This window comes from Gobius niger (genome assembly GCF_951799975.1).
Source record: "Gobius niger genome assembly, chromosome: 6".
Taxonomy (NCBI): Eukaryota; Metazoa; Chordata; class Actinopteri; order Gobiiformes; family Gobiidae; genus Gobius; species Gobius niger.
In genome coordinates, this window is record NC_136857.1 from 8,833,306 (window position 1) to 8,855,997 (window position 22,692).

At 41.6% G+C, this 22,692-nt stretch overlaps 1 protein-coding gene across 1 annotated transcript; it reads right to left on the reverse strand.

Moving 5' to 3' along the window:
• Nucleotides 1-682: 682 nt before the first annotated feature.
• On the reverse strand, nt 683-22,172 carry bmp7b (bone morphogenetic protein 7b). The gene is made up of 7 exons (XM_079558482.1): nt 21,547-22,172; nt 7,037-7,229; nt 5,605-5,753; nt 4,536-4,739; nt 3,509-3,585; nt 1,719-1,829; nt 683-1,585 (listed from the first exon to the last, which is right to left on the reverse strand). The coding sequence occupies exons 1-7, from the start codon at nt 21,941-21,943 to the stop codon at nt 1,436-1,438; spliced, it is 1,281 nt and encodes a 426-aa protein (XP_079414608.1). The 5' UTR covers nt 21,944-22,172; the 3' UTR covers nt 683-1,435.
• Between the last annotated feature and the right edge of the window lie 520 nt (nt 22,173-22,692).

The following is a 22,692-nucleotide window of genomic DNA, read 5'->3' on the forward strand; positions in this document are numbered from 1 at the left end:
CATCATCAAGATCTTAGGGAAATTAAAGCAACACTGGGTGGACCAGGGTGGTCCAATGAAATGTGGCCTTTTGTTGGCTAGGCCAGTGGTTCCCAAAGTGGGGGTCAGGACCCCTTGGGGGGTCGCCAGGCCTTGGGTGGGGGTCCCCAGATGACTTCAGGATGAAATAAAAAAGAAAAATGCTACTGTTTTTAATATATTTTTGAGTGTAAATCAGCATATTATTTGTGAAATATTCAAAATAAACTGTTTCAATACATCTTAACTTGATTAGAAAATGTTTTTCTTCCCTAAAGTAGCGTAAGAGGCAATAACTTTATACAATGGGGGTCCCGAGTTGTTAATGTGTCAATTTTTGGGGTCCCAGCCAAAAAGTTTGGGAACCCCTGGGCTAGGCAGTGTAAATTCTGTTTAATTGAATTACTGAAATAATTTCCTTTCAGGGAGTCATGATTGTGAAAGAAAAAGAGAGCATTACAAATTATATAGACAACAGATAGACACAGTATGTGGCAATAAATACAGATCTTGCTTTTGCTTGAAAAAATATTTACACAATAATGTACATAAAACAAGTCAGAATTTTCATCCTGATCGGTCAGTCATAAAAATATATTCATATAGACTAAAATCACTGATAAAAAACAAACTACAAAAATATTGTTATAGACAAGGTATTGTTGATTGTAAAAGATTATACAGTACAGCTGGGTCTGGAAATGTCTGGTATAGGTTGTTAACTAGTTCTTGAATGTGATGGAGAGAGTAGCAAGCATTTCTCATCATTTATATGGAATTTTCATAAGAAACAGCCGAAAGCTATACTCCACAAATGCTGGACCTGATTTATATTAATGACAAGGTCCACTATCCTTCTATATTCATCTAATGACACTAACGCAATGCCGCCTTGTGTCAGATCTCGAACGGTAAGCTGTGTGGGTGAGTGGTCGGAGGCAGCTGGGCTTCTCTCAGTAGCTGTGGCTTCACACGCAATTTATCCCCAGAGTATGAAGTGGATGAAAAATGATCCCTCGTGAAGCGCTTTGGGTGACTTGTGTCATGTTAAAAGCGCTAATAAAATTCCCCTTCCCTAAAACAGCATGTGGACAAAAGTCTTTTTGCCAGCCCCCGTCTCAATTTAACACAACAGGCCTATCCGTGTGTCTCATACTCCCAACAAATGGCATCCACCATAACAAGGAAGTCACGTGACTGAAACCCATGAATAGAACGCTCTGATGTCGAGTCAAAACCCAGTGATACACAGTAGAAAGCACAAACATGTGGTGAGTGTGCAGGTGGGACGGCTTGTGCTTGTGCGTGTGAGTCTTCAGTCTAAAAAAGCAAAAAAGTGTTTCTCTCGGATCAATCCTTAGACTACAGAGTGGAAATTGTCCTCTAAGTTTAGCTTTTAAGACTGAAGTGGAAAGTCCTAGTGGCAGCCGCAGGCCCTGACCACCATGTTGCGGTACTTTTTAAGAATGACGTTGGAGCTGTCGTCAAAGTAGAGCACGGAGATGGCGTGGAGCTGCGTGGGAGCGCAGCACGGCTTGGGCACCGTGTCTGGGTTGATAAAATGGACCTGGAATTACACAAAGAATGAGGTCAATAAACTCAAACAGGAAGAGAGGCAGGACATCGGTGACAGCGATGACGGGATGATTAGAGTGGTAACTTGGCTGGGTTTGTCTTCTGTGCTTTGATGGTTCACTCACCAGCGTTTGCACAATAGCGTGGTTTGTGGCGTTCATGTAGGAGTTCAATGGGAAGGCGCACTCTCCCTCGCAGTAGTACGCAGCGTAGCCCTCTGGAGCAATGATCCAGTCCTGCCAGCGGACAGAGGACAGCATATGTTACAGAAAGATGCATAGAAGTTAAATTCGGAGGTTTAGTTACTTAATCCGTTAGTAGTATAAGCAAGTTAGTTTGTGAGTAAGGTCTGTCGGTCTATCTATGTAGGGCGGGCATCTGGTTTTAGAGCCACATCAGACTCCTAAGTGCTGGGTAGGTAGGTAGGTAGGTCAGGGGTACCCAAAGTGCGGTCCTCAGCCCAATTTGTGATGGCCCTCAGGCTTCTTGTTGAATTGGTGCACATCGCCAGAGATTTTACTTTTTAACAGGCTGTCGAACTCAGTGAACAGTATCATTACTGCATTGACCAATGATATGGACTCGCTGGCTGTTGAGCCTATACAGGAGATAAATGTATTGTTTTTATGTGTGGCTTTTCTTTTAATATGGACCATCTTTTTAGTGTCCGGAATAAAGTCAATAATGATAATAATAATAATAAAAAACCTCTTAACCTCCACCTGAACTGAGCACATTTTCTACAATTTAGCTTTACCCGAAATCTAAAGGTTTTGTGAAAATAGCAACGAGAATGAGGATGAAAACACAACCCAAAAAGAAGTTACAAAAAACATGCCGGAAAAGCAACAGTAACACAACAAAAAATGTGATAAAAATGTGATGAAAACACAACAAACGAAGCAACGGGACAAAAGCCACAAAAGAGCGACGAAAATGAGGCGTTACACTGGCCTATAGGCTGGAAGTTCAAGTCGAGAAGCTTTAAGATTTGGGCAAAGTCGAACTGGAGAAAAGGCACTCGGTTAAGGGGGGGGGGGGGGGGGGGGTTATGAGGTTAATGCAAGTGTAAGAAATCCCACAAGATTAAAGCCTCATAAACGATCACTTTTTAGAGAGACAGAGGTGTTATTAAGGTTCCAAGCAGTTCCAACGCAATTAAATGTCGAACTTCCTTGACGACCCGTGGCCCTCGATGCTCGACACGCTTCAATATGTGACCCACGATGAATAAAAGCTTGGACACCCCTGTGAAATTGGTGGTCTTATAAAGTCCTGGGTTAGGGTTAACCCTAACCCTAACTCCTGGGTCAGTTCTGGTTGAGACATACTTTAACCCTAGTCTTTAATACGTTATTTTTGGTAAAAACCGGGTTCACCTGGTAGACCCCTGATTTAGGGTAGCCATAAAATAATTAAAATACAATGCATGTCCAATGTAAACAAAAGCTATTTAACATTTATAGAAAGTTGGGTCAGACTTCCTGCCCAGAGTAAACCTTCATTTGCTTATATTGTGCTTTCCTGCTGCAACATTACAATAACAAGTATGCATAACTTTTCTTAGCTCAAATGCACAGTGATAGGAGTAGAGTTAAACCATGTGTATTCAGTTTAAGTTTGCAAACAATAATAATGTCGTAACATTTCTTTATTGTTATGTAAAGAGATTGTGCTACTCACATATTAGTCTGGATCAATATTTAAATTACTTTACAAACCATGAAAGGGCTTGTATCTGACTTTAGACAAAATCTTTAAACAGGTTCCAAAGCTTAGAAAAAGTCCATTAAAGACTTTGTTGCAGAACTACAAACATGTATGAGGATTATTCTTGTGCGTAGTGAGCTGTGGATCAGTTAAACAAGCAAGAGTGCGGCCCAAGGCTTTGTGGACATGAAAGAGAAGTTATTACCTGCCATCCCAGGTCTCTGAAACTGACGTACAGCTCATGCTTCTTACACGCCTGCTTCTGATCAGTGCTGCTGTTTTCTGTCCAACAAACAAGGACACAATGTTATAAATTACAAATGCGATTCTACAAGTCAACCACAACACAAACTAGTTACGGGCTCAGACCTAAATTAGGCAGAGATGCTTTAAACAATCCAACATTAAGAGTCTTGGGCAAAATGTGAACATATAAACAAGGCCCAGAGGTAATCACCTCCAGATACATGCAAAGTTGTGTAATTGTTTTAAATAAAGGGCCACCCTGTTCAGAGGTCACACTGCTCAGTCTTAAACACATGTGTGCTCACTCACCACATTTTACTGAAAACCTTTTTATTTGTTCTCTACGTGTCTTCATATTTTGACCATGCTTATGCGATTAAGCCTGTCTGTTTCTGATTGGACGTTATCATCCTCCCTGTGTTCTTTCGTTGACCCTCGTGTCCCTGCGGTGCATTAGTTCCTGAAAGGGAATGATCAAGTACAACTGCTTCTCATCACTCACTTAGCAGACCACTGGTATCCAGAAAGTTCCAAACAGAACCATTTGGACCATGTGTTGTGGCCCTGCATTGGCCCACAGAGCACCACACGTGTTCTGCCATAAAAGCCAGCTATGCTTTACCTCCACACAGGGAACTTGGCCTAGCTGCTCTGTAATGCTTGTGTAAATAAACAAAGACAGCACAAGGATATTTGAAGCTGGAGCATTACGCTCTTGTGTTTCAGCACTCCACATAAACTCAAGCCCCTCGCACCTTCATAACAAAAAACACACATTTGCAGCTCATTGCTATTGTTTGAGAGAGATATAAATCATGGTGTCGATCTGTATATACTTCAAGTAGTCACGGCTTGTATTATGAAAAGAAGGACCAAAAGTGGAAATCATCTGTGTCCCATTGCTTTGAAACAACAAAAGCCAAATAAAGCCAGGAGTCACAAACATGAGAAGAACACTGAAGTATCACTGTCTTCATTGACAATACCTGCGACGTTGGCCATCCTCAGAGCCTCTTGGTTCTTTGCTGCCTTGGAGCGGTTGGAGTTTCTCTGTTTGTTGCCCCCTGAAGCTGAACGAATGCTGCGCAGGTGCACCTCTGTGGCTTTGAAGAAGGCCACCATGAAGGGCTGTTTACTCTGAGGCCCGCTGCGGCCAACCAGGCCTGCCACACGAGGATTGATGCTTTCACCTTCAGGGGGAGACAGAGAGCATGTTAAAACAGGTGTTGGTACAAGTACAAGGCCAATGTATACAATCAGAGGAGTCACTGTGAAATCAGTTGGTATGCCTGACCTTCCCCTCACTCCAAGCGCTGCAGTTAAGACTCCTGTCTCTGTCTCTGACCAGATCTGACCTGAATAAAGCTGTTCTGAAGGTGTATTTGTCTACATGCATGTGCCTGCAGACATCAGACGTACTATCTGCAGTTCACACACTGAAGAATGTGTCTGATTCCTGTTTAAATCAAGGCTTCTGGTCGCCTCTGGCGGCGGAATGTCCCACGCGCCTGTCTGTACACGCTCACCCCTAACCCTTAAGTCCAAATCCAATGCAAATACACACCGCCCCCTCCCACACAATAACAGCAATAGTTTTTTCTTCTTTACATGTAACATCCTGCCATCCAGAAAGATTTAATCATTACAGGAACTGTTCTCTCGACTGATGAGCTTGTCTCTGAGGAACATCCGAATCTCCAGATGACAAACTCTCACAGATCTTATCTGTCCCACAGAGCAGTGTATTTTCTGCTTCACTGGTGAACACACTGAGGGCATTACTAAGATAGGGGAGAATGAGTAATGATGACTGATGACAATCATGTTGATTTATTTGTGCATCCACACAAAAGTTAAATACTGAGTCTGTGGCTTTATGAAAATCCTGTTTCATCAGCACAAATAAAGAAGATGACAAGACTTAAGAAGTTTTTTCAAAGAAAACATGAACAATAAATGAATACACCTTCAGGTCCATGCACAAGGCACACTCTGGACAAAGAATAAAGCATGTAACCACAGAAGACAAGAAGAACCGCGGTCTTGGGGACTCACCTATGCTGGTCTCTAGGGCCAGCTGAAGGCCAAGATTTCGTCCGGGGTTCACAACCCAGTGGTTACTGGTGGCTGTGATCTCAAACACCAGCCATCCTTCCTCCTCTGCCCAGATCACCCTCGAGTCCAGCAGGAACAGGTCCGACTCTCTACATGCAACAAGGAGGTGATAGTTAAACATCACAATGTAGTAATCACTGGAATAAGAACCATTGTGAATTTACGATACTATTGACATTTTATACTGAAATATGGTTGAATCCTTAGTTTTTGTTCATTCTCATCGTCTAACTCAAGTAGAGTTATTTTTAATAACTTCTAGAGCTTCGGCACAGCGACATCTATAATCATAATTAAATGTAAATTCAGATCATCCTGACATCTCTAGTTTAACCCAACTCATTTTAAACACGAGTCATCAGGGATTAGACGAACAATTACAAAAGGCAGTCGGGACAGCAGTGTAAAGCCAAGTGACTTGAGCTGAAGCAGCAGAGCGCGGTGGTCAGAGGAGTGTGACGAGTGAAACAGTGGAGGAGATAAAGCAGAGAGAGAGATCAGACAGAGAGAGAGAGAAGGGGGAGGCAGAAACCAGATGGTGAGGCCCAGGGGAGCACTTCATTTTCTTAATTGACAATAATGGCTTTATAAACGTTTAGTCCTTTCATACAACACACACTGTCTATTATTTACTAGACTTTGATGGGAGAGCCATAAAATTACAAGAAAAAACTCAATACAAAATAGAGGGAGAGCTCCTCCACACAGCTGCGTGAGGAGAGGAACTGTGAAATGTAGCACATGAAATAGTGCGTGTCCAGGTCCAGCCCATTGTCTAGAAACAAGCTCTGGATCGAACCAAAACGCCTCATTCAAAGTCGTTTGTGTATTCTGACCTCTTTTCAAAGAAGGTAGATAATGTGTCAGAGAGCCCTGATTCAGCTGTGCATCCAGGCCTGTCTCTGGCAAAGGAATAAATGACTTTGTTGTTCCCTTTGGACGTCAGAATCCTTTAGTAAAACCATGCGGGTGTTCTCTGAACAGGGTAGATTAGACACAAAACGTGCGGGCTTTGAATTGGTGCAGAAATTACCTCATTACAACCAAGACTTGTTTTTGAAAGCCCTGCACCTAACTTTTCAACAGTCCATGCCCTTGTGTTGTCATTGCTTAGCCTTTCTCTACAGTCCACAATGAAAGGGGGGTCTTTTTTTTTAATCAAATAACCGTTTTGTCTTCATATTGTATCGGTTGGTCCCCTTGAAAAAAAGATGCTTAATCTTGATCTTAATGCATTGTTCCATTAATAAATTAGCTCATTTAAGATTGACACTGAAGGACACGCTGGAATATGATCGACAACCTTTCTGCCCCCATGCTGTGATGACCTGTGACACTGCCAGTGGAACAAGTCAATAAAATGTGCATTCACCTGTTTGGATGTTCCTCCAGCACCTGGTAGACGCTGATGCGGAAGGTCTCATTGTCGACGCGTTCGTGAATGAAGTCTTTGTAGATTCTGAACTCTGCAGCAGTGACCGCCTCGCCCTCGGGGATCTTAGACAGGTCGAATCGGAACTCCTTATGATGCCGCCGAAGTGGGAAGAACTCTTTGTCGTGCTCCACTATAAAACAGAAAGATAAACACATTGTATTCAATAATGGTCAACTCCTTAGCCTTGTTATTGTTGCAGTATAACGTATAAAATAATGCACATCTATAGAAAACACTATTGTGGGGCAGTGTCGGGGACTTCTGTTCATTCGTTATGTTCATTCGTTATGATCATTCAGAATAGGCTTGTGTTGCTTCCCTCTTGCTCCAACTTTAACAAAGAATAAATGCCATTTGCAGTGTATCGATGACACGTATGTCAGATGTATGCAAACTGGCCGCTCAGACCAAAGTCACATTACAGATCAGACAGTTATCGCCTGGGTTGTATTTGAAATATCAGATCTGTGTTGTTGTAGCTCAGATACAAAGTCAATTTTTCTATAAAACTCAGAGGAATAGTGTGGAAATCTCTGTGGGATGTATACCGGAGTGTGGGCTGGCGTATGGGGAAGGGAAATGGACTGAATATGCGGGATTACGAAAACAAAACAGCACTTGAGGTATGTTTTTTGATGTTTAACAGCTGAACATAGTTGAAACCTCTTAAAAAGGTCGATATAGCATGATATAGAGCCTTTAACTTGTCACTTGTTACAAAAAGTGTGTCACAACATGTGGCTACATAAAGAAATGCTTGTATAGGCCACTATACAAAGGTCATCGGGAGGTAAAACTATAAAAGGTATATTAGGTTCCATTTTATATCGGAATAAACATTTGCAGCTGTTATATTAAATTTGTACCGTATCTATTCTGCCACACTCCATCACTCGTTAGCAGGAAACTGACAAAGCAAGTTGGGTTCGTCCCAAATTTAACGCACATTTATACGCAATACACATGTTGGTTCATGATAGAAAGTTTCATAAAAGCACAGGAGAAATGCAGCTGGTGTGCACAGAACCATGATAGAGAGACGCAGGCCCATTCTGACAGCTTTACGAGCCCCCTTTCACTTCGACTTCTTTTCCTCTGGATGCTCTGGAGAGTCATCAAGGCTGCCCTTCATCTGGTTCTCATGAGTCCAGTGTTTCGCCGTATCCCTCTCTCTCCGTCTCTGCGCCCTAAGACGAGCCCCCCCCTGACCCTTTAGCTCTCATGTCTCCGCGGGACGTCCCAGGGGTCAGGGCCTCGTCTCTCATCGTGTCCCGCTTCTTCCCCGGACGCCTCTTTATCAACTGCCAGAGCGACCCCACACGCAAAAACAAACACATGTGGTTGAACTTGTATTGCAGGAGTATGTTAAATTTAAACATTTTTAACAACTTTGCATTAAAATAATAAGTAATATAATAATAATAAATAATAAATAAATAAAATAGTTAAGTATACATCAGCTAGACAATTGCTGTTTAACAAAAAGTTCCCCAAAATACAAATGCAAATAAACACAACAGATATTGGGCAATGATTTGTTAAAGAAATGATTGTGACAGGCTTAAGTGTGAAAAGCAAGAAGAAAGAGTACCGTATTTTCTGGACTATAAGTCGCTCCGGAGTATAAGTCACACCAGCCTTGGCAACAACCTGGGGATGGAGGCGTAACTGCACCGTTGACAAGCCTCTCCCGGCAGCACGTTGTTCAAGCACCCACTCCTCTAGCTTTCGTCATCCAGCTTTTAGCAGCTTTTTTTGTTTTCTTCATTGCAGTAAGAGTAACCTCCGCTTTGCCAGTCCCTCACAGCTATCTCGCTCACTCCACACTTTTTTTCTGCTGCTTGATTACTGTTTTTAAAATATTCAGAGGTACAAGAGTAGCAGATACTGTTACACAAGCCTGGAGCGCCCTCTAGCGGCTGTCAGTATGAAAATAACATGTCAAATGATATATTTTTATATATAAGCAGCTCACTGAGCTGAGGAGCAACAGCAGCTATAGCCTGCGCTCTCAGGACCTTCTCTTGCTCTCTGTGCCCAGAACTGGGTGAAAAAAGGCCTTTAGATTTGCTGCTCCACACTATTGGAATGAGCTTCAGAATCACTTCATACTTTTAAATCACTATTTAAATTTGATTATGTGTAAAATTGTATCTCGTATGTAAACCTGTTCCCCTGCATCTTGGCCAGGACACTCTTGAAACAGAGATTTTTAATCCCAATGAGTTTTATCCTGGATAAATAAAGGACAAATAAAAAAATAAGTCACACCTGAGTATAAGTCCCCCAGCCAAACTATGAAACTATGCTTACACCAAAAACACTGGAGCATACTTTGTATATAGGAAAAACATTGTGCAAGGGCATCCAATGTAAAACTTGGAAAATACTGCAAGATACAGGTAAAGCTAGAATTCGCTAGCCCCGGCAGCCAGACAGTATTTTTCTATTGCATACTCCATTCTGCTCTGGGACCTCGTCTAATTTCCACAAGATCAAATGGATGTGATTGACAGGCAGACTGACCAATCAGAGAATCACATGGTCTGATGTATCAAAACAAACATGGCATGACATCAACTATAGAAACAATGGACTTCTGCCAAATAAACAAGCGAGACATTAAACACTGCTAATCATAAGTGAGAGAAGTTATGAAACTCGCTGATACAGGAATATAAAGAGGAAATGTCTTCTTCTGCATTTTGGTAACGCAATGGTACAAAGAAACAAATGTAATTGGACTGTCCTTAAATTGAACAGTGGAAATGATTTGCTATGGCTCGTCAAAACAATTCGTGTTCATTTTTATATTATCTTTAAGAGTACAGCTACATCTTGGTGTTCTTCAAAAATGATGCAGTGTAAAGTAAATTGTCTTGGTGCCAGTGCAGGTGCAGTGAGGTAAGTGTGAAAGTACATTGTGACTTCCTACTCCACACACCTGCCACTTTCTCAATGTTGCTTTGAACTCTTGCTTTGCCCACAGACTCTGCATCTCTATTAAAGCCAGTTGGAGAAGGAGCTGGTACAAAGGCTGCACTGTAAGCTGATTGGTCAGAGCCGGAGTAAAGAAGGATCTAATTACTCTTGAATGAGGGGACTGCTCTGCTCTCTGCTGGTCATTAGACAGCCTGGCTTTGGGCACACCATTGTCCTTCCTCTGCTGCCGGCACACATATGGTTTAAACACTTGCCTATAGAAAACAATACAGTTCAAGGCCAGTTCCTCACAACAACGCTGCAACTCATTATTAACTTGTCCCACTTACGCTCTGTATCACCATGTCCTTTATACTACATCCCTTTCTGTCCGCACATGTACCCTCAGTGAGGTGGGCCGGCTCATCTATCAGGCCTTTCATCAGGATTAGTTTTTACAACATGACCCTGAATGTGTTGACAGTATACATTTTGAGGTAGTTAGTGGCTAAAGCTGCTTGTTGTCATGGGCATGGTAACACTCGGTTCACACTTATCGCTGAACCAGGTGTAATTAGCATTTAATGAACATGTGTGCTTCAGAGAAATCAATGAGGAGACAGACTGAAGCAAACTGGGATAAACTGTAGAGGCCCAAAGAAAGATTACAGACACACTCTTGAAACACGCATGTGTTTTTTGAGTCTTATTTGAAGTCCCAACAGCTGATACCTGCACATGCCTCACATTTCGTTTTATGTCCTGTAAAAGCTTAGAGGGCTCTGAGCCCTTCAGCCGCCCAGTGCAGGTGCACTCCCTCTGCACAGAAACAGACTCTGCCTCCGGAGCGACCCAGGCCTTTACTGTAAAAGCTCTTTATCTTTGCTTGAGAGAGCAGCTGGCTGCTGCTGTGAAACACCCACACCAACTATTTTATCACTTCATTTTGCATTTTCATTCCTCCTAGACTATCTATAGACACTCCATTTATCACTTCATTTCACCATCTTTACAAAGAGCCAGAGCACTTTAGGTTTTGCCACATTTCTGCATCCAACTTTCTTCATGGTATATGGTAGTCATTAGACAGGAACCATAGTTAAAGTTAAGCGGTTGTCTTTATAACTTCCTTTGGAAGGAAGTGAGAAGCCATCACACCCTGTGTCACAAAGACACACACCACAAACATGTCAGATTAACTCTTAGCCTTAAGAGACACAGGTGTTCCCACACACTAGCTTCGATTGAATCCAAATTCTCCTGAATGTTTATTCATAAACAGGCTGGCTTTTAGAACACCATAATTTAAGATGTGCGTAAACATTGCGCCACTAGCCTTTTATTTTCCATTTAGGCCAACCTGTAATCTCCTTTTCTATCAAATGCTGCTGATGCAACATTAGGACATCACCTTGTTTTTATTTATCAAGCACAAAACTATACTGCATAACTGAACCAGGACAATGAAGACAGCTTTATCCATCAACCCAAAAGCAACAAGCTCAAGAAAATGACTACTGTTTAAACACTGTTAGCATCTACATAATTTATACTTCCCTACAGAACTCCAGCTCAGGGCCTTGTTCTGCAGAGCACACAGCTCAAGAACAAACTGTCAGAGTTTCGCAGTTTGTTTTCCTTGTCCCGTGTTTCCTCATCTGCTCTCGCTCTCTGGCCCAGGACACTTCTCTCACACCTCGAGTCTCGCAGCAGCAGTGGACAGACCTGACGGCTCACATTAGCTCAAGTGTCTGTCCCGCGCCCTCACACCCCTCAGTCTAAACATGTCTGCTTCCGCCGCACAGCGGGGAGGGGGTCGCACCCTGCTCTCACCTCCCTGCCACAGTGGATTGGTTCAAAATAAAGAAAACTGTGGAAATGTTCTATAACATTACACACCTGGATTTATACTTCTTTATAACAGAAACGATTCAGATGCGTTCAAGGACTACATGAAAAGGTCAAAACAATTATGCAGAGATGTACCACGCCTGTAGCATCTCCATAGCTCAAGTTCAGAAAAAACACAGCACAAGACGTCAAATTTTCCATGCAGTGAACAGAGAAAATGGAAGAAATATTGGTCCTGAAGAAGACCTGTTTGCACTGAGCGGAGGGTCTGATCTCGCGGGAGACTACCCACAGTGGGGTCATTATCAGGTTTGGAAACATCCTGGCCACCGGCAATTTGTGATGACATCATGCTTGTGTGATGTATTTCTACCGCTGTGAGGAAAGGGTCAGCAGAGTTTGATGCTATAACTTACTCACTCTTAACGATCATTAACTCACCGCAGCACTGTGCCTTTGAGCTCCCATTCATGCCCGTGCGCACGTATAAACAGCGACCACAGGAAGAAAAGTCCTTGCATTGAAGACTTGTGGTCAGACCGATCCTTTGTGAGATCCTTCGCCCGGAGGCCAACGAGAGGCCTGGATTAGATGAAACACAGCAATATTGACCTCTTTCTTCCTCTTGCGGCAGCTATTAAACTCACTGGCTCTCAGAACTCAATTGTAGCGACCAGTGGCTTCTCGACATCGTAGCTTAAGAGCAGTCATTGGGAACTAGGGCACTTGGGCAGCGTTAAAGTTACATTTTTAAACGATACTTGGTTTTTTGATACCGACACCGATACCTGAACTTCATCCAGTACCCATACTGAAGTATTTGTCGTCTAGAAGCAGAAAACAGAACAACAATGTGTGGAAGATCTGCAAATTTACGGGTTCATCTCCAATGTCAAGAAATGTGTGAAAAATGGGGAATGATTTGGGGAAAAATGGGGGAGGATGGTGAGAAATTGTGGCAAAAATAAGCAAAAAATATTACGAATAACAAGTGAGCAAAAATGAGGGGGAAAAGACGGGAAAATGAGAATAGAGGCAAAAAATAAATAAAGTTGGGAAAAAACATTGGGCAAAAAAATAAGGGGGAAAAAAAACTTTATTTGAGCTGAAACAACCAAGTCACTTACTTTAATGCTGTCCCTGGACCAACAGCATCAAAGCTTGGATCTACAGATAACTTTAGACTTTTAACTTTTTTTTCGGTACCTTTCATTTTCTTGACACCGGTAGTATCTAAACTTTTTTTCCGATACCAAACTGGTATTGTTTAATGATACAAAGCCCTCATAACTGGTGGGAGAGAGGGCTGCAAGACCATATTTGATCAGATAAATGATGCTGGAATAAACAGAATTAGGATGTGCATTATTTTATAGGCTATGTACAGTATGTAACCACGAGCCTCCAGTGGAAACATACACTAAACTAAACTAAAAAAGAATGGATTTCAGTCTTCAAAGTATTGTGGTCCCTCATGCTAAGTCCACTGTAATAAAATAATAATAATACAAATTCTCAAAAAAATGCTCGACTTAGCAGGTGTTTTATTTTAATATTTTACAATATGACACAGGGAGAGACAGGTCAATACTTAAGCAGTGAAAAACACTCAAAAAGTGGCAAAAAGACAAGTTTTAGGACTGAGTATAGCTTTTTGTATCATCAGTCAGCTACTTACTGGTCTTTCTTGTGGAAATTCAAATATGACTATAATAAAGCCATTGTCTGCACTTTTAAAGCTCATGAGATATGTATATTTTGTACATGCACAGCAGTTTTTTGGCTCAAATCCTCTGCCTACTTAACCGCTGACAAAATCTGGATGGACATCTCACAGCACGAACATTAAGCAGACTTTTCCTTGAGGCATTTTAGCAAAAGGAAACATCAAAACCACAGCCTAAATTTCTGCAGTCACCATACTTTGGCACGTGATTTAATGTGGTGACAAACTGCACCAAGCCAAGGAATAATATCCTCCACTGCTAATCCTTCCATAACCAGTGCACTTCCTCTCCTCGGCTGGATAAAACAACTCGCCGACCACAGCTTTTTTACTTTTCCTCCACTCACTCTTCCCCTTAACCCCTAGTTATTGGAAGTTCTTTAATTTGGTGGCTGAATGAGGCACACCCATTTCACCAAGTCACCCCCTTCTTACAAACCTCTGAGAGATTGCCTTACACAGTGGCACCATATAGTAACGTGCACATTTCCTGGCAACTACATAAAACCTTTTTTTTTTTTTACGATTTTGCGATCACACCCTTAAGGTTTAACTACTGCAAAAGTGACAAGGAAGCTGGCACCGAAATCGTAACAGCCTTTGCTAAATCTCAGCTTGTTCCTGCATTTGGGCGACGGGATTAAAAATAAACAGGAACAGGCCCGTGACAGTTCCTATTGCACATTGCGCAGATGTAATTTTTCACAACCTATCATAAAAAAAATATTTACAAAAAAAATGCTTGCGTACAGTTGTTTCGAGGCTTTTAAGGGCTTTGATTTTGGCTGTTGGATCTTGCACAGGAATCTGGCCAGTATTACAGGGTTCAGCTAACGCAATTTCCGCTAGGGTGAATACATCACCGGTGCAGCTGGTGGCTCAAAGAGGTAGGTGGCTGGACTACAGAAATTGGACAGTAAGTAAACACACAAACGCACTGGATTGCCTTAAAAATGTTTGGTATCCTTTATGGCACTTTTTAAAAATGTTTTATTTGTTTGGTTCGAAAAGAAATAGGCTCCCTCGGCTGCAAACACATGTGGATTCCACTGCTTGGTACCTGGGGTTGCAGATGTGAGGGGGAGTCCGAAACGTACTCCCGATAAGGCAATGCCAGAGAAACATCTATAAAACAAGACGCATTCATCATTCGGTAGCTCATTTTCCAACCATTCCTGTCTTCATTTAGCGGTATTGCAAGATTCAAGATCAAGTTAGCCCCGCCACGTGTTTAGAAATGATTCAAGGGAGCTAATATGGGCCTAGCATTCCTGGCTGTGACCACGCGCAGTCCATCATACTGGGATAGCGAGGACACCCGCTGCTCCGTACATCTGGGCCTTTTGACCACTTGCCACAATGTCAAGTCCCACCCGCGGCGCGTTTCATCATCTCTCCCAGCAAGTGCCTTCTCCGCTTGGCCGGCAGTCTCTGTTATGTACAGCCAGATGTCATACAGGACTCCCAGGCTCAACAGGTGACTATACAGAAAATGCACACAAAAGAATCCAGCAAAATCTAAGAAAGTAAAGACGACAACAAAACAGGCTTTTGTGGCTTTTACCCCTGATTTCCTGGTGAGAAACAATGTCAACACAAGGCAAGGCAAGTTCTTTTACACAGGTTAATTCAAAGTGCTTCAGAGGTGAAAGCAAGTAAAGTAAAATCCCATGCAATCAAAATGGACACACAAAAATAATAATAAGCCATGACATAATCAAGAATTCTCGTAAAATAGTATTATCCTTTGTTCCAAACAAAAATCATGAGACACCCCGATACTGTGATTCAGTGCTTCTCAGTTTCATGCAGCTCTTTGCTCTTACAAGTCTTTTCACCATCCACTCCTACTGTATTGGGCAACCTTGTCATGGGACAGAGGGATTTCAATAATCATAAAGAAGTGTGATGTGAGTTTAGTGAGCTCTTAGTGAACAGAACAAGAACAGAAGAAACTCAGTCTACATGAATTTTGATCAAATTAAAGTCAAAGAACATGTTTTGGGGCATATCGCCCTCTCGTATTCGTACAACAATGACTGAAACATAGATAAGTCAGAAAACGCACCTCTGCCTTGGAAGAATACCTTAAAAAAAGGAAATACTATCTGCACCAACTGTAACATTCCTCGGTTGCTATTCACTCCCTGACCAGCAGAAGGCCATAAAACATGCACTCAATAACACTAATTAGCTCCAGAAACATTCCTTTTGGCCAAACTCCACAAGTGTTTTTCACAGTGGCAGTGAGCGCCACAGTACACAGGCCGAGTGCACAGAGGTGATTACAACCAGCAAGGAAAAGAACCTGGTTAGCAACAATTCTGACACAGCAAAGCAATAGTCTAACAACACATTCATTTATTTGTCATTTTGCATTTTTAAACAATAAAAAAAATAATTTCAACATTTTCTGTCTACCTAGTTGTTTGCCATGACTTTCGAACTGGCCATGACTTGTGGCCAGCGGCGGGTGGTACTGATTTACTCAGGTACATGTACTGGAGTAACTTTTTGTACGTAATTGTAGTAGTAGTAGTTAGAGTATCTGTGTGGGCTCTCAGTCGTATAGGAGTTGTCCAGAAGATGACTCACGAATCTTCATTGAAGTAGTTACAGTAGTTTTACCAGAGAGTACTTTTTACCTCTATTTTAGTAATGCCTATAATTAAGTATCTATACTCTTACTTAAGTACCACAGTGAGTAAATCTCTTTAAGTGGCAAAAGCATCATGTTGTGGGCATGTCCTTTGGAAATACTGGTATTTTTTACATCATTTTATGTTTTGTTTTTCATCATTTATGCCACTGCTGAATCGTAAATCACACTTACACACTCTAACTGTTAATCATCACTCACAGTACTCAAGTACTAGCATTTTCCTGTTTGACTTTTACTTGAGTAATTATGTTAGTCACTACTTTTTACTTTTTGAGTAAAATAAGTTCAAAGTAAAGTTACTCTTATGTGCGGGTGACCACCTATACAGTTTAAAAGCTGGATCCTGACAGATCGCTCGAGCTTGCCTTGACGAAGGCCCAATAGATAGAGCTGCAATGTGTAGACAATGTTTAAGTCAAATGGCCATGCTGCAATAAAGACCTTTTACTATAGTTTTTCTCTGAGTGCCTCAGGTTTATTATAAAGTTTCTCTTACTTGAGTAATTTTTTTTAGCTACTCTACCCACCTCTGCTTGTGGCACCTGAAAATAAACATAAACAACTTTGCTACTAATAATATTTGTTATATTTTCAGACAAGTTTTTATTCATTGTAGGACAATAGAGCTCAGGGATGTGTTGTCAAAACCACTATGATTGTGTCACATCCCTTGATAAAAAGCCTATGGAGATTTTATTTATAACAAGCTATTGTTTGCATAAAAGCATTTGGAAACAATAGATCGTAAGCTAGTATATCAAGATTGCCCATATCATTTACATTTTGATGAACTGGATAAAGCATCTGGGAGTTCTATCAATTTTTGGACCAAATATACTTATCTTATTATCTTATTATACTGATAGCAGGTTTTCAGGACAGCAACAATCCAACAACACTTGAGTAAGTTTTTGCATCCTCATAAAAAAACAAAAAACAGTAAAATAAAAAAAAAAATTGGCAGGACAATAGTAGAATTACACAAGACAATAAATCTGAAAAAGGATAAGTCTGAAATTCCATGTGAGAAAGTGCAGGGGGTGGAAAAACACACAAAAAGAACTTGAGAAAGTGTTGAAATGTTTTATGTCTTTGAGCATGGGAGGTTTAAATCTCCTGAGAAAGAAGCCTGGAGAGCAAACATCACGCAACACTGAAGGGCGCATATTGTATCTCACTAATTAAAGCCGGGATCTCAGTGACCATCATCGATGTTGGTCAGGGGAGGCGAGCACTAGGGAGATGTCGTATCATATGTTGTCGTGTGTGAATAAGTGGATCGAGAACAGACTGGAGGTGAAGCCAGAGGTCAAGACGAGGGGACTTGTTGGACTCAGAAAAGATAAAGTTTCCTTTCACAGCTGTACGAGCCTTCAGGGAAACATCTGCATTAACCTCAGCACCACTACAGAGAGGAATGTAAGAAGCAACAAGAACCAGGGAAGGTAGAGAAGAAAAATCACACATGACACACACATTTTAAAGGGTTAGATTGTCACTAGAAAATGGTCATGTGGCTTTGACTGAAAGACAAGCACGTGCCCAAGGCATGCATTGTGAAAAAGATTATTCGATTTTTCGGGAAAAAAAAAAAAATTGACATTAAATGGTGGTATCTGCCATTTAACTGTGAACTTAACCCTAAGCCTATGATTAAAGGCACACTGTTGAAAAAGCAAGTTATGTGTTTCAAGGTCATAAGAGCAACTAAACTGTCATAAAACACTGATGAATAAACAACATGTCAGCAAAATTAAAATGTGCAAAGTTACGTTAGTGGAGAGACCACTCACAGGGAAGACACAGGTTTCCGACGAATTAGGGAAGGGAATCTTATTTGTATAGATTTGTATATCTTATTTGAATTAAGGAAAAATGTATGCCTTTAAAATCTCTGAAAGTACAAGCCCTAAAATAAAACAAAGCCTACAACAAAGTTCACTGTCTTCTCAGTCAGTAAAAGTAAAAAATCCATATTTTGCCTAGTACAAAGCTAGTGCCATTTTTCAATCACACAAGGACTTCAAGAGACACAAGATTAATCTAGACTTACCTTTTTTTTTTTTTTTACATACTCTGGAATTCATGCTCTACAAGGCAGGGGCCGTATTAAATCATCTTGCAGGCCAGATGTGGCCCGCGGGCCGCATGTTTGACACTCCTGATCTAGTACATTCATTGACCCAATCACTAACAAACAACAAGTCTCAACATGGGGATTTTCTGATTCTCATATTTAGAATATTTCTATTTGCCCATTTGCAATTGTCACAACAAAGTCTGAAACGCTGGTATTAATTAATATCGGTCACTTAGACACATTTTGTGCCAGTCCAAAGCTTACATAAATAAAGAAGGCCACAGCAGAGCATATCACATGCAAGCATTCTGAAATCATATGTGAATCATTATACCCGTACAGTTTAGATGCAGGATTAAGGGGGGCTCTTGGGAGTCAACAGAAGGGGTGTGCGCAGCATTGGGCCAGGTGTTGATCAGGCAGGTCACCAAGGCAACCCGGAGTAATTACCTCTGATTCACAGTGCACAAAAACTACACCCATAAATACAAGATTAGCAAATGTTAGACAATGACCTTCTAATTGATGCATAAGAACAAAGAGAAAAAGTAAAACACAAGTGACACGTTTATTTTCCTTTTTGTGTTAAATGTGCCACATCTGCCCTGGATTAACAGGAGCTGAACAGTCCACAATTACACAAAACTGGGTAGCACATGCTTGTCAATGGTTAGATGTTTAAAGGCTTTTTATTTACAACAGAACCTACCCTGAATTCTCTGTCATAAGTAACATTGCAAACATCTCGTGCTCTCATAAACATGTCAGCACTAATGTGGCAACGTACAACTTTATAGCAATATGACATCATGAATTCAATACTTGACCTTCTTCAGTGTTTTACTACTCGTGTGCAGTCCTTGCATGAGAAAAAGGTAAATAAATACCAGTGACTAACACTACACACGTAAATAAAGGTGGTGATGACGCTCCTCGTTAAATCACACACAGGATGCAAATAGTAGTCAGTCAAGTCATGTGCCTTTTCTGTGGTTTGGGATAAACTTTATAGGTAGTTACAGTAGGCAGTGAGTGAGCATGCCTCACTGAGACTGACTTGGGTGAATGGAAGTGAATGGTGTGGTGGGCCGGCTGAAGGAGTGGCAGAAGCCTGGAAGCTGTGGTTTGTTAAAGAGGAAATGCCTTAATGCACAGTGGCCAGGGGCTTATGCCCTGGTTAATAAAAAGTCTTATGTAAGAATATTTAAAAATCATCTCCTTGGCTGCAGTAAACAACTGCTGAGTTTATGAACTCTTGACCTCATCTCTCCATTGGGGAATATGCCACCTTCTGAGAGTGTGTTGTGTTAAGTCGCTGGCGTGTTCTCGTGGCATGTCCTGCATACGCCCAGCATCAGGGCGACCTGCGTTGCATTTGACCGTGTACATTCTGAATGTATGCTGTAACCCATTTACACAGCTGGCTCCCCTAAAGTCAAGTGACTCAGTGTGGGGACGTCCCTGGCCTGGGGTCTGTCCCATAGCCCCCACCCGCCCTCGCCTCGCTGGCTGCAGATCACAGACTGCGTGCTTCTTAATGGGCAATCACAATAGAATTCAAATAAATGAATAATACAAGTGACATTTGTATTTAAGAAGAGCAAGATATAAGGGAGAAAGCAAATAGCATTTCAAATTCCTCTATGAACAACCCAAATCTATAAAAAACACAAGTCTGACAAATGCAAGCTGGCATGGGAGCTGTGGATTGGTGTTTTGAGGGAAAATTTAAACAGCTGTCACATTTATTTTACGGACAACAAAATAGAGATAGAATCGGGCCAAAATTGAAATCCAAGAGCTCCAGCAGCAATGAGTGTTTGTGTGAAAAGCTGCCACTGTTTCTAGATAATTCACATGGAGGTTGAACCATACATTTCAAGCAGTATATCTCCAAATGTCCGATTCATGAATAGAAACAGACACACAAAATGAATAATCAATGAAGACTAAAACTGCGACAAACATACCTGACAAAAACTTATATAAGATGAATATAAGAGACTAATGAAAACATCATTCTTGCTCCTGATGCAACCATTTGAATTGAATTTCTGACTTTCCAATCAGCCTCACAGACTCAAAATCCCAGGAACAAGTCTGGTCATCATCAGATTTGCAGAGATTCCCTAAGTCAATATTAATAACAGTGTTGGTAATATTCCTTTGACTGTCTGAACATATTTAGAAAGCCACATTTACAGGACATTGACTAAAACTAGAAATCAAAGACTGTTGTCAAAATTAACTTCATACAAATTTCCCATCTTCAGCCATAATCGTCTGTTCAGAAATGAATGTCCTAACCATGCCTTTCCGTACTTCCTCTCTTAAGTGCTCCTCTATAACACAAGCCCTTGACTTTGAGCCTTTGTGGTCAAATCCATCTGTGTCACAGCCTGTCAAAAATAGTCACAATGCAGTAGCTCTCGCAGTAATTACACACTGCACTAAAGAAACCATAGTCACCTCCCTCTTACTTGCCAATGCGACCCAACAATGATTTCGTTCCCCCAAGGATTACATGCAAATATCTGCTCAAATGCAACAATGTCAAACTAAAGACATTATTAAGGCAACAACAGGGCATGACAGTGTAAAAAGTTGAAGTTGTTTATCTCACTATCTCTACGGCAATTTCCAAACACTGGGATAATTGCACCTCTGAGTGCTGCTCTATGTAATTATATCACCTTCGGCCATTTGACATCAATAAACACACTGATAAGAACATTTATGTGGAAATATATAAAGATAATATATAACTCGTATTGCGCTATTAAAGAAGGAATAGGCACTTAAACAGCCCTGCATTTGTGAAGAGCCTATATGTGCTCCATATTATGAACCAACATGATTTAATTGTATGTCTAGCTATACTTGTAAGGAGGACAGAGTGCACTTTGAACCTATCTGCTGTTGACTTGCTCATTCTTCAGATAACATATGGTTGACATATTGGTACGCCATCCAGCACCTGAACCTTTAGCTGATTGCACAGCTGTTTGAGGAAAATGCACTGGAATGTGACACTCCTGCATATTAGCGGGATAACTGCGCCCACTTTATGGAAACGTGGTCATTGTGCTGCTCTATGGGCTACTATGAAGTGCAGGTGCAGGCTGTAAGCATAGCAATCATATAGCTAAGTAAATATTTCCAGAGTTAACCATTTTATCGAAACAGACAATACGGAATGTGCTTACCTAGATTGACAAAGCTCATAACCATGTCTGCATCGTTCAAGAAGTTATTGTCCTGGAGGCTGGCTATTGGTGGCCCTTGTGTCGTGAACACAGGCTTGTAGGGGTACGAGTATCTTTCCTCGCCCTCCGTGGTTATGGCGTTGTATAAGTCCAACATAAACATAGGGGCAGCGTTATGTTTTCCGTGCAGGTGGGGTCTTGGCCGGTGCGGCAGCCCCAGGATCGACAGGATCTCCCGCTGCATCTCCCTGCGCTCCTGGCTCTTCAGGCGACGGTGGATGAAACTTGAGTGGAACTCGTTGTCCAGAGTAAAGTTCGTAAACGCCGTGTCCGCCAACACGCAATAGCTCCATATCAAAAGCAAAGCGGGACCACGTTTGTCCAACATCGGTGCCATGGCGAACGTGCGTAATTGCGCTCCAGCTCAGTTCGGCGAAAGTCAGGCAAAGTGGATGGTGAACTTGGACCAACTGGCAGCATGTGTTCAGTATCCCATTGTCAGTTAGGTGCCTGCATGTTGAGGGAAGTTGCCCAAATGACGCATCAACGTAAAGTCACTTGTTTACGCGTATTCCCTTTCATTCGCCTTTTTACGCAGACCTCTGACTTCATCCGCGACCCGAGGCTAGAGCAAGTAGGAGAGTGAAGCGTGCGTTTCACCGGGAGAGGTAAGAACAAGTTGAGGAGGCGCTTTGAGCTGGGAGGGGCAGGGAAGAGGCAGAGGGAGGGAGAAGGGATTTGTGGTTTCAAACAGAGATAGTGGTTAGTTGGCCTTTGTTACAATTGGAAAAGGGCTTGGGGCTGTGTGAGTGCAGAACGGCTACAAAAGGTATTGAGATAGATTAAAGCGCACATGGCGTAATTCCGTGTTCACACAGTGGCTCAAGTGTTTATTATGACTATTTACAAATAATGAATCTAGAAGAGAAAAAAGAAGGAGGGAGAAGTGGAAGAATAGCTTCTTCAGCGGTTTAAAGAGTTAGAGTTGATCCCCTTGGGGTGAAAAAAAAAGACTGGGACCAGTTTGGCATAGGGGAACTAACTAAAAAAAGCTTATAGATTGAAATATCATGATTGCGTTTCTTGTTAATCCCACAAAAACAAATATGTAAAAAGATAATGTTCAAAAGTGAGATTGAAAATATC